The sequence below is a fragment of the Lactuca virosa genome, chromosome 5, assembly GCF_052849685.1.
Source record: "Lactuca virosa cultivar CGN04683 chromosome 5, Lactuca_virosa_CGN04683_v6, whole genome shotgun sequence".
Classification (NCBI taxonomy): Eukaryota; Viridiplantae; Streptophyta; class Magnoliopsida; order Asterales; family Asteraceae; genus Lactuca; species Lactuca virosa.
This window is the reverse complement of record NC_136430.1, coordinates 269,765,199-269,779,388: the sequence shown is the minus strand read 5'-3', so window position 1 is coordinate 269,779,388 and position 14,190 is coordinate 269,765,199. Positions and strand designations below refer to the sequence as shown.

General features: G+C 36.9%; 1 protein-coding gene across 1 annotated transcript; it reads right to left on the bottom strand.

The window, feature by feature from the left end:
• Nucleotides 1-12,579: 12,579 nt before the first annotated feature.
• Nucleotides 12,580-13,176, bottom strand: LOC145112730 (uncharacterized). The gene has a single exon (XM_079048862.1). It carries the CDS (start codon nt 13,174-13,176, stop codon nt 12,580-12,582), a length of 597 nt encoding a protein of 198 aa, XP_078904988.1.
• Nucleotides 13,177-14,190: the final 1,014 nt, after the last annotated feature.

Below are 14,190 nucleotides of genomic sequence, written 5' to 3'. Positions count from 1 at the left end.
GAACTTCTTATCGTAACAGATGTTAGTTTTATCATTGTTATTACTACTGCGAACATGAACTATTCTATGTATATGTTTCCAGTGTTTTTAGTTTTATCCTTGTTATTACTACTGCGAACATTTTGTACCGCATTTAGCGAGTACTAGCAGTACGAGTGTTCTGATAATCGAAAATGATGCACTTTCATAAAATAATCCCTAACAGGTCTTTCTATAATCGCTTGGTGTATACAAGTTATGTATAATTAAGATTGGAAAGACAGTCGACTGAGTGACTCTGCCCTAAATCCACAACCAAACAAGGAACATGAAATGAGGCGGAATCACTCACTCTAAGCCTACAAATCTTAATTATAAATGACCCTAATGTATACACTAAACCATCATAGCTTACCTGCAAGGGTTCTTAGTTTTTATATGAATGGTATGTGTTATTCGGACGAGATTATAATTTATAATAAAAAGTTTTAAGTTTTAAATATTTTTATTGGGAAAATGTACAGGGGTTCCAGGATAGTCTCTCTTGTGGTAATCATCAGTATTCTTCCATCTTCACCGGAGTTCTTTGTTATTGGACAATCCTTCTTGAAGTGTCCAGTTTCGCCACACTTATAACAGGCCTGGCTTACTCTAATACCGGGAACCTGGGAGATTGGTTGTGCCGGTACCCTACAGAAATAGGTAGTGTGCCCAGTCCTGTTGCAGTTCTGGCAATGCATCTTCCGGAAAACTCCGATATGATGAAAGTTACATTTGTTACATTTCAGAAGGCTTCCAGCATATCGACTAGCGGATGCTGGAGTGGCAGGTGTCGTGGCAGCATGAACAGTAACTATCTGTTGTGTTTTCGAGGCCTCTTGTGTTAGATGTCTTTTCTTCTTGTTCTTGGACTTTCTCTTATTGTCGCCCTTTTTTGTTGGCTCAGGAACGGGGTTCATTATTCCTTGTTGAACCCCATGGTCCACGAGTGTCTGTGCCAAACGCTTGGCACCGTCGAACGTGAGAGATTTTGCAGCTATCACATTTCCTTGAATCTGAGGAGATAGTCCCCAGATGTATCTCTCTATCTTCTTGCTCTCTGGGGTAACCATCCCGGGGCGTAGTACCACTAGATCACTGAATCTATCAGTGTAGGCTACTATATCTGAACTTATCATGGTAAGCTCCCACAGTTCTTGCTCCAATTTTTGCACTTCGCCCCTCGGGCAGTACTCCTCTAGCATCATTGTTTTTAGGCTTTCCCAGCCCATTGAGTTAGCCACTGTAAGGGTCAGTGACTTGACATGGCCATTCCACCATGTCAGGACCCTATCGGAGAAAGTGCAGGCAACAAACTTGACTTTTCTCCCTTCTAGGAACGTGCAAATTTCGAAAACTGATTATGTTTTCTCGAACCATTACATTAGAGAAATGAATCCCCCATTTCCATTAAAGGATTTGGGTTTGTAATTCATGAAGTCATTATATGTACACTCCCTTGGGTGTCCGTGGCTATTTCTGTGGTTAGATGCGTTAGCACCACTTCCCGTCCCATTGGTACCACTTGTGTTGATATGAGACATGGCGGCTGTTACGGCGGCAGCCACCGTAACCTGGAACATAGCAGGGTCATATTGTGGAGGTGTCGGTGGTGGATTTGTTGTTGTGTTGTTATTACGCCTGATATATCTACGAGGCGGCATTTTTCTGTCATAAAGTTTAAAGATGAAAGGTTGGTAAGATATCGGTAGTGGTTATAAATCGAATGTCATACGAACTAGGTTATTGTAGTTTGAGTGTATCATGCTCCGAAAGTGTTTTGTAATCAATTCATAATAGAAGTTTTATGTGAAAAATAAACTTATGAATTTTCAATAGAGACTACCCTCACTTAAATTTTTGTGACTTGATTTGCAGTTATTAGTTGTGATGAAAGACGTGATAAACCTAACACATAGTGTGAGTAGTGTAGTCACTGACTCACTAGGATAAATTAGTTTCTTAGTTATTAGTATGACTTATAAGGTGCTCTCTAGTTTGTTTCTGATAGGGTAAGGTTTGTTAACAATGTATTTAGTGCCTTTCTCTTCGTTTGATTCTTTCTCAGAATCCTCCTTGTGAACCCTCTTTTGGTTCTGCCTCGACTCCTCTATTGGTTGTTTGTGATGTCTAGATGTGTCGGATGTGCATGAATGGGAGTGTCTAAAGAATCTATGAGATTAATAAAACATTTCTATTAAAAATTAAATTTTACGAAGATGATTCTTACCGAGTCTTTCAATAATCACGTAATGTATACAGATTATATATAACCAAGATCATATAGACATTCGAATAAGTGATCCTACTCTAAGACCACAACCAAACAAGGAACAGGAAGTAGAGTGAAAAATCACCAATTCTAAGTCTAGAAAATCTCAATTATATATAACCTTAATGTATACACTCGGTAATTATAGCTTTACTAGTAAAGGTGTTTTAGTTTTCACATAAGTTAGTTATAGTATTTAAAATACTCTTTAATATTTTTAAACTTTATGTTTTGTTCTAGCATTTCTTTGTATATAGGGTTGGTAAGTTTTAGACTTGTTGCAACACCACTATCACTCCCAAACTCATGTTGGTCGTATCTTAGATAAATATAGTTGATCAGGCTATATTTATCCCAGATATGATTACATAATTGTCTAGGTTTGACTGTAGTGTCCAACATCCAAATACTTTTATTTTGTTCTTCTTGTGATACTTGTTCTAGTATATATATATATATATATATATATATATATATATATATATATATATATATATATATACATATATATACTTTTATAGAATATTGTTATATTTTAAAGTATAATTCTTGGTCAGAGTGTTTTAGTCCCATTGTATTTATAGTTGTATATTTTTTATAGGTTGATATACTTAGTTCACTATAAACAATGCTCTGATACCAATCTGTCACACCCCAAAACGGAACGGCGGAAATGTTCGGGGACGGAGGACATCATGTTAAGTATCACAACACATGCATCATAGTAATCAAAGTAACAACAACCATCGTATTAATAATATAAAGTTTACATTATGTTCAAAACATTTCATGATTTACATTATAACAAAAGATAAAATGTAATGATCCGTCTTCGCAACACTTGAGAGGGTACCTGTCTACTAACGTTCCTGAGAATACAAGTGGATCGAAGAAGCGTCAACATTAAAGTTGGTGAGTTCATAAGTATTTTAGTTATAAAAAGTATACTCTTTGTTCTTCGGAAAAGTTCTGCTGTTCCTACAGAAAATCCTATATTTTCTTAATGAATAATATGATCATAATGGTTGCTTCTGCGATCATTTAGTGAATACAAATTATATATAATACAAATCGAATAGACAGTTGAATGTGCGAATCTTCCCTAAGCCCATAACCAAACAAGGAACAGGAAATGAGGCGGAAGTCACACATTCCACTGCCCATCGTATCTTTATTATATATAACTCTATCGTTTTCACCAAGTAATCACAGAATTAACATTAATGATTCTTTTAGATATGATGAATGTGTTTCCTTTCGAAAATCCTATATTTTCTTGGTAAAATGGTAACCACAATAGTTCCTTCTACAATCACTTAGTTTATACTAGCTATATATAACCTAATATCGAACGGACAGCCTATCAGATATTATTTATATATAAATCTGATGTATAACCTAACAGATTATATATTTAACCATTAAAGGTCCTTTATGTTATACTAGTTTGTAAATAAGTGTTTAACCTTTTGTAAATATGTTCCTAGTTCCACTTACTCTATTGTAAAACATTATTTTTAGTAATAAATGTTATTGTTTTCAGAAAGTTAAATCGAAAACTGTTTACCTTTAAAAATAACGATGTTTATCATTGAAAATCCTATATTTTCTATAAAACCGATTCGTAGTCTTAATCGTTCCAAGACCAAAAAGCACAAGTATAATTATCATACTTAGTTTAATGATACCTAGTTTTATTTATAAGAAAAACTAGTTGAAGATGTGTTTGCCCTTAAAACTCGATGTGACGATACTACCCTTCTATGATCACTTAGTACATACGAGTTGTATATAACCGAGACCGAACAGACAGTTCAATGGGTGAATCCGCCCTAAGCCCACAACCAAACAAGGAACAGGAAGTAAGGCGGAAATCAGACATTCCACTGTTTACCGGACTTCAATTTTATCTAATCCTATTGTATATACTGAGTAATCACATAGTTAATATCCCTTGAGATTATTTAAGAAAAATTATATTACTACGTAAATATATCTTTGTTTTCTCCTTGTGAGTTCTTATAACCATATTAATATGACGGATATCCTGATATGACATAAATCGTTTGTCAATATCAAAAATGACGTTTGTTACCCAGAACGAATGTAGCTAATAGTTAGGGCGCGAGATTGTCTGTCCCGTATAGATCTATACACAAACTCACGCTCTCTGTCACACCCCCAAACCAAGATGGCGGAAATGTTCGAGGGCGAATGACTTCATGTATAGTATCATAACAATTGCATCATAGTAATCAAAGTAAACACAACCATTACATTGAATATATATATATAATAAGTGTTTACATGAGTTTGCTACATATTTTTATACATCTAAAAGTAACAAAAGAAGTACAAGACTCCATATGCTCCGTCTTGCTCAAAAGTCTGTCGAGGTACCTGTCTACTGATTTCTTGAGAATACAAGCGGTTTTGAAAGAGAGTATCAGCACAAAAACTGGTGAGTTCATAAGTATCTTTTTGTAATAGAAACATGTTAATGAATCAGCGAAAATGTTTGTATGGTTCCAAGAAAATCCAATATTTTCTTTAGTAAGAGTGAGATATTATCAATTTCATCTATAACCACTTAGTTCATGCTAGCCACGTATAAACCAATAATGAACAGACAGTTGACTATGTGGGTCTGCCCTATGTCTACAACCAAACAAGGAACAGTAAATGAGGCGGAAACCACACATTCCACAGTCTATCAAATATGATTCATTTGTAACCCTGATGCTTAAACTATGGAATTATAAAATTAACTATGAATGTTTTTACTATATTCTGTTGTAGTATAGAAGAAACGTTAGTTTGTATGTCTAGCTACTATCAACCGTAGTATGTGACTATTCTTGTACAAAAACCTTTGTATAGTATGTTCTATATGAAAACCCTAGTTATTATCAATATGTATAGTATTTTATTTCTCATAAAGAAACTATGTATTTTCCATACTTATACTAAATAATCATTGTTCATGTAATGTGTATTACAACATAAGTATATCGTTATGATCTACTTGCGAGTTTTATGACCATACTAAACTTGATATGGCGCGAATCGGGCACCAGTATCCTTTATGACTTTGTCACCCGTAGACCTCTCGGTCCTACTGTAGCTAGCAACAAGATGCGGGATAGTCAGTCTCGTATAGATCTATACACAAACTCAACGCTCTCCTTCGAGGAGACTCTGGATCATACGGGTAGTCTTCCAATAGTACATGTAATTGTACCCAAAGACGTGTCTCTCAAACTAGATTAACGACATTACAAGTAATAATACGAGAAAACCTTTTTATAAATAATGGAGAGATTTATAAAAAGATGTGTGTATGTATATGTATAACCATGTATTGAATTCCCAAACTATACCTACTATAGTTTGTGTGTATGTATGTATAACCTTGTATGAATCCCCAAACTATAGCTACTATAGTTTGTGTGTATGTATGTATAACCTTGTATGAATCCCCAAACTATACATACTATAGGTTGTGTGTATGTATGTATAACCTTGTATGAATTCCCAAACTATACCTACTATAGTTTGTGTGTATGTATGTATAACCTTGTATGAATTTCCAAACTATACCTACTATAGTTTATGTGTATGTATGTACAACCTTGTATGAATTCCTAAACTATACCTACTATAGTTTGTGTGTATGTATTATAGTTTGTGTGTTTGTATATGTATAATCATGTATTGATCTGAAAACTATGTGGTTAAGCTTGTAAATTGAAAATGTCCCTTATGCTCAGCATAATACATAAGGGATAAAATATCTAAATATTTTATAAAAGTATAGAAACTGTATGTTTGTATCGATTGCATATGTTTTAAGTTTATTGAAATCCTTTTGTATAAATTTCATAAAATCATTTAAGTTTGGCTTGTATTCCCCCCCCCCCTGAAAACATTAAAAACTCGGAAAAATGTAGGGGTATGAACTCACCTGCTGCGAGTGATGCGTAGGTAAGGTTGGTTGTAGGAAGCTAAGTGTCGAGTGAAGACTCGAGTATGCACCGATCCTATTTAGCATATAATGACATATATTTGTATCAAATTAGGGTATATCACAACTAGTTATGATAGAAAACCACCCTAGGGACTTGGAAACACTTGAAACTAAGTGTTGAAATCACATGTGATTAGATGAGGGAGGTGTACGGCCACACAAAGGTTTGTACGGCCATGGGTGTACGGTCCATGACGTGTACGGCCATGGATGTACGGCCCATGAGTGTACGGCCGTACACTCATGAAGAAGTGTGCATTTGAGGTGCTTTTAAGGTCCTAACTAGCATCAAGGATGTGTTCTAGGTCCCATTCATAGTTTAAATGAAAGTTTAAGGCCAAGAATGGGCATCAAAGAGGGTTTACGGCCCTATGAGGTGTGTACGGCCGTACACTTGGGTCTACGGACGTACACCTTCATGCTCTTGCTAAGATTGTCGATTTTTAAGATGAATAACAAGTGTTTCTAGTAGATAATAAGCATAGGAAGCAGTTACTCACGATTTTGGAAGCTTGATGAGGGTTTAAGGCCACCAAGAACTAGTGTGTGTTCTTGGTGTTCTTGGTGAAAGATGAAGATCTAACCAAAGATGAAATACATGGAATGAAAACATGGATTCATCACTAGATAAGATAATGTAACAACAATCAAGGTGGGAAACACTTACACTTTTGAAGACCTTGGAGAGAAATGAGATGATAGTTGAGAGAAAAATCTGAGTTCTGGGCTTGGGAGTGTGTAAAGTGTTGAAAAATGGCCAAGTACCACTTATATAGGGGGAGTGTACGGCCATGAGGGCGTGTACGGCCGTACACCCATGTATACGGCCATACACTCCTCTTGAAGGAGTGTTTGGCTCGATTTTGCTACTATGAACTTTGGTATCTCATTCTTATACTTTATCCTTGAATGTAAAAGACTTGGAATGCTCAAACAGACCCTAAACAATGCTAAATGATAGCAGAAACGAGTCTGACTTTGATTGAATTGAATGGCTCATACAAAAGAGAAATTTCGGGTTGTCACATCATCCCCCCATTAGAGGGAATTTCGTCCCGAAATTCAGACACTGAATACAAATCATGAACTCGGAAATAGATAAGGGTACTTCTGTTTCGTTAAATTTTCGCACTCTAAAGTGAATTCAGGTCCTTGCTTGGCATTCCAGCGAACCTTCGCTATCAGGATACGGCTTTACTTCATTTGTTTGAGCTCTCGGTCCATGATCTCTACTGGTTCTCCCACGGAGTTAAGGTTCTCGTCTAGTTCGATCTCATCTAGGGGAAATACAAGTGTCTTATCAGACAGACACTTCTTTAGGTTCGACACGTGGGAGACAGAATGTATGGGGGCTAAGTTCTCGGGGTAACGAAATTTGTATGTTACGGAATCGATCCTAGCGGGAATCTCGAATGGTCCTATGTATCTCGGATTTAGCTTTCGACGCTTTTCAAAGCGTATCGTGCCTTTTCTGGGTGAGACCTTCAAAAGAACACGGTTACCAACCTGGAACTCCAAAGGTTTTCGTTTCTTATCAGCACGACTCTTTTGCCTATCTCTTGAATATGGATCTGTGTTAATCTCTAAGTTTATAGTCGACCAATCGGACGAGTGGTAGTCCTGGAGGGTTTGCTGGGTATACTTCGGAAGGGTTTCGGAGGGTAAGGTACTCCTCGCATGAGTACTTCAGGGTCTAGAATATGAGAGAGGCGATTCATAGATCTATGTCAGGTTGTCGTTACGAGTGACAAGGGTCTAGGGTCTCGATAATCTGTCGGTTAAGGCGGTGGGTTTTCGTGACACACGAAATTTGGTATGGTGAGGACCACGCCAATCCATGACAAACGATGATAACGGACTCTTTACAGAGACCAAAGTTAAGCCAATTTGAAAGCAATCATCGCTATACGACGGTGTATCTTTAGTGTGTCTGACAATGTACTTTGTGTAAACGTTCTAGTGTTTTCTGTTTTCTCTTTGATGCTACCACTGTCACACTCGTATCGCGATGAGCGAGTACAAACAGTGAAAGTGTTTTGATAACTAGTAAAGACACTTTATATTATGATTCTTCTTGGTACCTCTATGATCGGTTGGTATATACAAGTTATGTATAATCAAGATGAATAAGACGATCGACTGAGTGACTCTACCCCAAATCAACAACCAGACAAGGAACAGTAATTAAGGTGGAATCACTCACTCTTAGTCTGCAACATCTTAGTTATACACAACCCTGATGTACATACTATGCCGTCATAGCTTACCTAAACGGATCCTTAGTTTTCTTATGGATGTTGTGAGGAGTGAATTATTTGTAATTACTTTTTAATTTCCCCAAATTTTAATATTAATATAGATTAAATCTTTAAGGAAATTTTATTTTGAAGATGTACCAAAAATCTCAAAAAGGGAGGGGGCTCCTCGTTGCTCTTATATGTCATGCTGTTACACTCCTCCTTCTCCTCCATCCTTTTTCTCCGTCGGACAGTCTCTCTTGAAGTGCACCATTTCACCACATGCATGGCATACTTGAATTATACTAGCATCGGTAGTTGAAGTGATGTGTTGAGTCGGGGTGTTACGGAAGTTAGCTTTTTCGCCATTTTTAGTCCTCGGACAATTTCTTTCGAAATCTCCAGGTTCGCCACAACTATAACAAACCTGACTCACTTCCGTGCCAAGAACTTGGGTGATTAATCGTGTCGGTACCCTGCAGAAACGAGTGGTATGTCCTTGTCTGTTGCAGTTCTTACATCGCAACTTGCGGCATCTTCCTACGTGGTGGAAGTTGCATCTCTTGCATTCTGGTAGATTTGCAGCATATTGCCGCACTGGCATGGGTGCTGGAGTGGCAGATGTTGTGGTTGTAGAAGTTGCCACATGTTGTTGTCTCTTGGCAAATTTTTGAGATAACTTGCGCTTCTTCTTGTTCCAGAATTTTCGTTTATTATTCTTAGGTTTGTGAGTTGGAGTATCATCCTGGCTAGGCCCTTGTCGGTTTCCTGGTGTGTTGCTACGGTTTGAAGTGTTGATACTGTTTCCATTCTCATTTGGATTGTTGGCATTGAATTGCGCCATGACACCCATGTGTACGGCCGTACACTCCTCTTGAAGGAGTGTTTGGCCCGATTTTGCTACTATGAACTTTGGTATCTCATTCCTATACTTTATCCTTGAATGTACAAGACTTGGAACGCTCAAACAGACCCTAAACAATGCTAAATGATAGCAGAAACGAGTCTGACTTTGATTGAATTGAATGGCTCATACAAAAGAAATATTTCGGGTTGTCACACACTCCCTCCAGGAGACTCTGGTTCATAAGGCTAGACTTCCATTGGTACTTATGTAAGTACACGAAGACGTGTCTCGCAATTAGGTTCAACGGATATACAAGTAATAATGCGAAAACCTTTTTATAAATAACAAGTAATTTTGTAAAAAGATCCCTTTTTTCAATAAACTATACTTATTATAGTTTATAACTTCATTTCCATGTTTTAACCTGGACTTTGTAAAATAGTTCATGTGATCCATAAACTATACCTATTATAGTTTATAAGTTTATTTCCAAGTTTTAACAAGTTTCATTTTTAAATACATATTAATGGTAAGAAAGACATAATAAGTAAACTATATTTTAAAACACAAAATTTCTTGTGTTTTACTTGGATCCCCCCCCCCCCCACTAAAAAGCATTGAAAAGGCTTGGAAAAATATGGGCGTATGAACTCACTTTATGTGCAATTTTGACTAGATATAGAGACGAAAGCGGTGACCTTCGGGCTAGAATACAGAAAAGTGATCGTATCCTACGAGTATTTAACACACAATTGTGTGTGAATTAGAATGAACTAATGGCTTGAAGTGTTGAATAAACACAAAAATGAATAGTACTTACTTAATCTTATAACTATGTTGAGTTAAAGATCTCCTGACGCTTGTAATAGAAAGGATGAAGTTTGAGACTTGAGAGAGAATTATGAGGAAATGGTTTACTGAGTGTGAGAAGTGTAACAAATGATTTCTATTATGAATCTTAAGTATGAAGGAACACTTGAGGCGGTGAATGTAAGCTTCGGAAAGTGTGTCAAAGGGATCACCATTGAAGTTTTCGGCCATAACTTCACATGGAGGGAAGTAAATTTGGTCGTGGTGGTCCAATAGAAAGTGAATTCGTTCTAGGCTATGCAAATCGGGTGAAATCCGTTTCTTGGTCAAAGGAAGAAAGGGAATTTAGTCATAAAGTGGAGGCCATAACCGAATTCCTTGTTTCTAAGATGCATAAAACCGAATTCAACTTGCTTTTGAGTTCCTTGACTGATTTCAAGGTGCTTCTAGAATGTATGGACCGAATTCTCTTTGTTTAAGGTGATTATTTATGTTTTAAACTTTATCCTTTTGCCAAACTTGAATTATACTACCCTAAACTAACTTAGGCTTTAATCCATGCTAAGTTGTAACCTTATAAACAAGCCCTAAAGGCTATAGAGGATACAATGCAACAAGGGTTGCAATGTAGATTCACTTGTGCTAGGTTAGGGTTTGGACTTTGCTAGGTTTAAAATTTTTTATTGTGACACAAAGACTGATAAACGTATCACCATCTGTAGTAATATGGAACCCATAAAACTTAGGTGGCATTCTAACTCTACTGGAACACCTAAGATGTAATGACTCGTCAATCGCTTCAACTACAATTTCTTGCTCAGGTTGAGTGCTAGTATTTTCAGAAGATCCTTCATCGTACGCCTCTTGAATTTCTTCAACATCAATTTTACTCCTAGTGTCCTCTTTCCATATGAGCTCTCTCTCTCTCTCTCTCTCGCTCTCTCTCTCTCTCTCTCTCTCTCTCTCTCTCTTTCTCTCTCCCTCTCTCTCTCTCTCTCTCTCTCTCTCTCTCTCTCTCTCTCTCTCTCTCTCTCTCTCTCTCTCTCACGCACGCGCACGTAAGAGTCCTTTTCGTGCTACGAAGAACACATTCTCACTAGGTCTGTAGAACAAGTATCCAAAAGACTTATGTGGGTAGCTGATGAAAATACATCTCTTACTTCAAGGTTCAAGCTTTTCATGAGTCTCTCGTCTAACGAAAGCTTCACAACCCCAAACCGTGATATGTGCCAACAAGGGAACTTTCCCTATCCATAGCTCGTGAGGTGTTTTGGCAACCTTCTTTTTTCGGTCAATATTAAGAATGTGGGTGGCAGTTTCTAAGGCATAACCCCATAAAGATATTGGAAGAGAAGCTCGACTCATCATGGAATGAACCAAGTCCAACAAGGTCTGATTACGCCTCTCAGCCACACCATTGAGTTGTGGTGCTCTAGGAGTAATCAATTGTGAAACTATTCCACATTTGTTGAGGTAGTCGTGGATCTCAATACTAAGATAATCACCGCCTCTATCAGATCTAAGCATCTCTATCTTTTTGGCCAATTGATTCTCGGCTTCTTGGTTAAACTCTTTTAACTTTTCAAAAGTCTCTGACTTGTGCTTGATTAAGTAGATATATCTATATCTGCTAAAATCATCAGTAAAAGTCACATAGAATCGATTTGCATCCCTTGTGGTGGATCCGAAGGGCCCACACACATCTGTGTGTATGAGATCAAACAATCCTTAACCTATTTCACAAGAACCAGTGAAATGTGATTTGTCATCTTCCCAAGTAAATAATATTCGCATGTATCATCTGACCTTAAGTCAAATGCTTCCAACACTCCATCATTTTGAATTTGGGCCACAAGCATGCTTTGTCTATACCATTAGACGAATCAATTTGAAATACATTATTACCTAAATTGTCTACACACATCATAGTTTCATACAGACCATCAGAAGGTAAAGCTTCAAAATAAAATACACCATTTTTAATAGAAGAAATAGATCCATTCTCATTATCAATATAATATCTAAAACCTTGTCTATTTAAAGCATGAAATCAAATGATATTTCATGTCATCTCTGACGAGTAGCAAGAATTATTCAAATCTAAACACAACCCACTACTAAGCACTAAGTTATAAACTCCAATCTTGGTAACATGTGACGATCTCCTATTGTCCATGATCAGGTTCAATCTCCCATACTCCATATCCTCACTTTTTCTTAGCACCTGCAAGTCAAAACAATTGTGAAAACCACATCCTGTATCAAGGATCCAAGATTGAGAATATGATGAGTTTTTAGATAAGATAGTGTAAATACCTGCAGAGGTTGGCTTCACTTTGCCGTACTTGATGTCCTTCAAGTATTTCGGTCAGCTTCGTTTCCAATGGCCCTTGTCCGTGCAGTAAAAGCAAGTTGCCTCCTTTGGGTTGGAAATGGGGGGAGCATCAGAACTTGATTTTCCTTTGGGCCCACTACTAGACGACCCAACATGAGACATTCCAGTGCAGTTCAGCTTAGGAGGACATTTCCTCTTTTTCTCTTGACCAATGGCTAAAACATGGGCAGCAATAGGAGTGGAGGCAACACTTTTTCCCTTCATTCCTTCTTTAGTTGTTTGTAGGAGGTTGTGCAATTGTGATAAAGTAGTTTCGTTTTTGTTCAAATGATAGGTCAACATGAACTGATCATAACAACTTGGCAGAGAGTTCAACACTATGTCGATTGCCAACTCTTCATGAAAATTCACATTTAGTTTGATGAGCCTATCCACGTATCGTTGCATTCTTGAAACGTGGTTGCTTATAGACTCACCATCCCTCATCGTGCACGCCATAAGGGACTTTACTGCCTCGCACTTTTCTTGACGAGCTCGCTTATGGTACTTTTCCATAAGGTCCGTGTTCATCTCGTACGACCAGTAATCCTCATAGTGTCTATGCAATTTTGGGGTCATAGTAGCCACCATGATGTAAGCAACTTTTCTTGCATCCTTTTAGTGTTTCTCGTAGGCAGCTACATCTTCAGGAGTGGCCTTTGTTTCATCGATCTCATCGAGTGGTTTTTCGAGGACATACTCTTTATCCTCAAAACAAAGTGCCATTTTGATATTGCGCATTCAATCATTGTAGTTGGTGCCATCAAATTGTACCTTTGGCAAATGTTCAATATAGAGAAGTAGTTGTTGTTGGAGGAGGAGGAAATAAAAGCATCATTAGGAGTAGACATCTAAAATAGTAGAAAAGAAAGTTTTAGTTAGATAAGAACAATCCTCAATATAACACCCAAATGAAATATCAAGGCTAGGATCCAACTAAATAATTCACAACTTAGAAAAGGGGTGTCGTAATCTAATTGTAAATTATATAAACGTAGGTAAATGACAAATTACCAATTTCACCATCAAAAAAGAAATTTGAATGAATTCAATTTTGAATGAAATTCCTAGATCATTTGAGATTCATTGAACTTTTAAATGGCATGATATTCTCTATTATGCTCTTCCATTTGGGATTGGGATACCGAGGATCACAAACAAGATGTGAATAACCATTCAGATTAGTTTGATACTCTCGATGCCATTTATCATCTCATTTTAATGTGTCGGTTAACCACACGCGCTCCATTAATCAATGATAATTTACGAGACACCCTTTGTGTCACAACTAGAAAATTTTGGGTCAAACCTAGTCTAAGGAGTCTTGAATACAAGTATATCCACAATGTAAGATATAACCATATTGCAATAAAACATTTGAAACTCATATAATCATTAAGTTTATAAGCTATATATATATATATATATATATATATATATATATATATATATATATATATATATATATATATATATATATATATAGAGGTATATGCATAAGCCTTGAAGAGCCTGATTGTAATTAACATTGACAAGCCAATAAAGAAACATATATTAAACAAATTTACAAAGGATTGTAACATGAAACCCCACCATGGGCGAAAA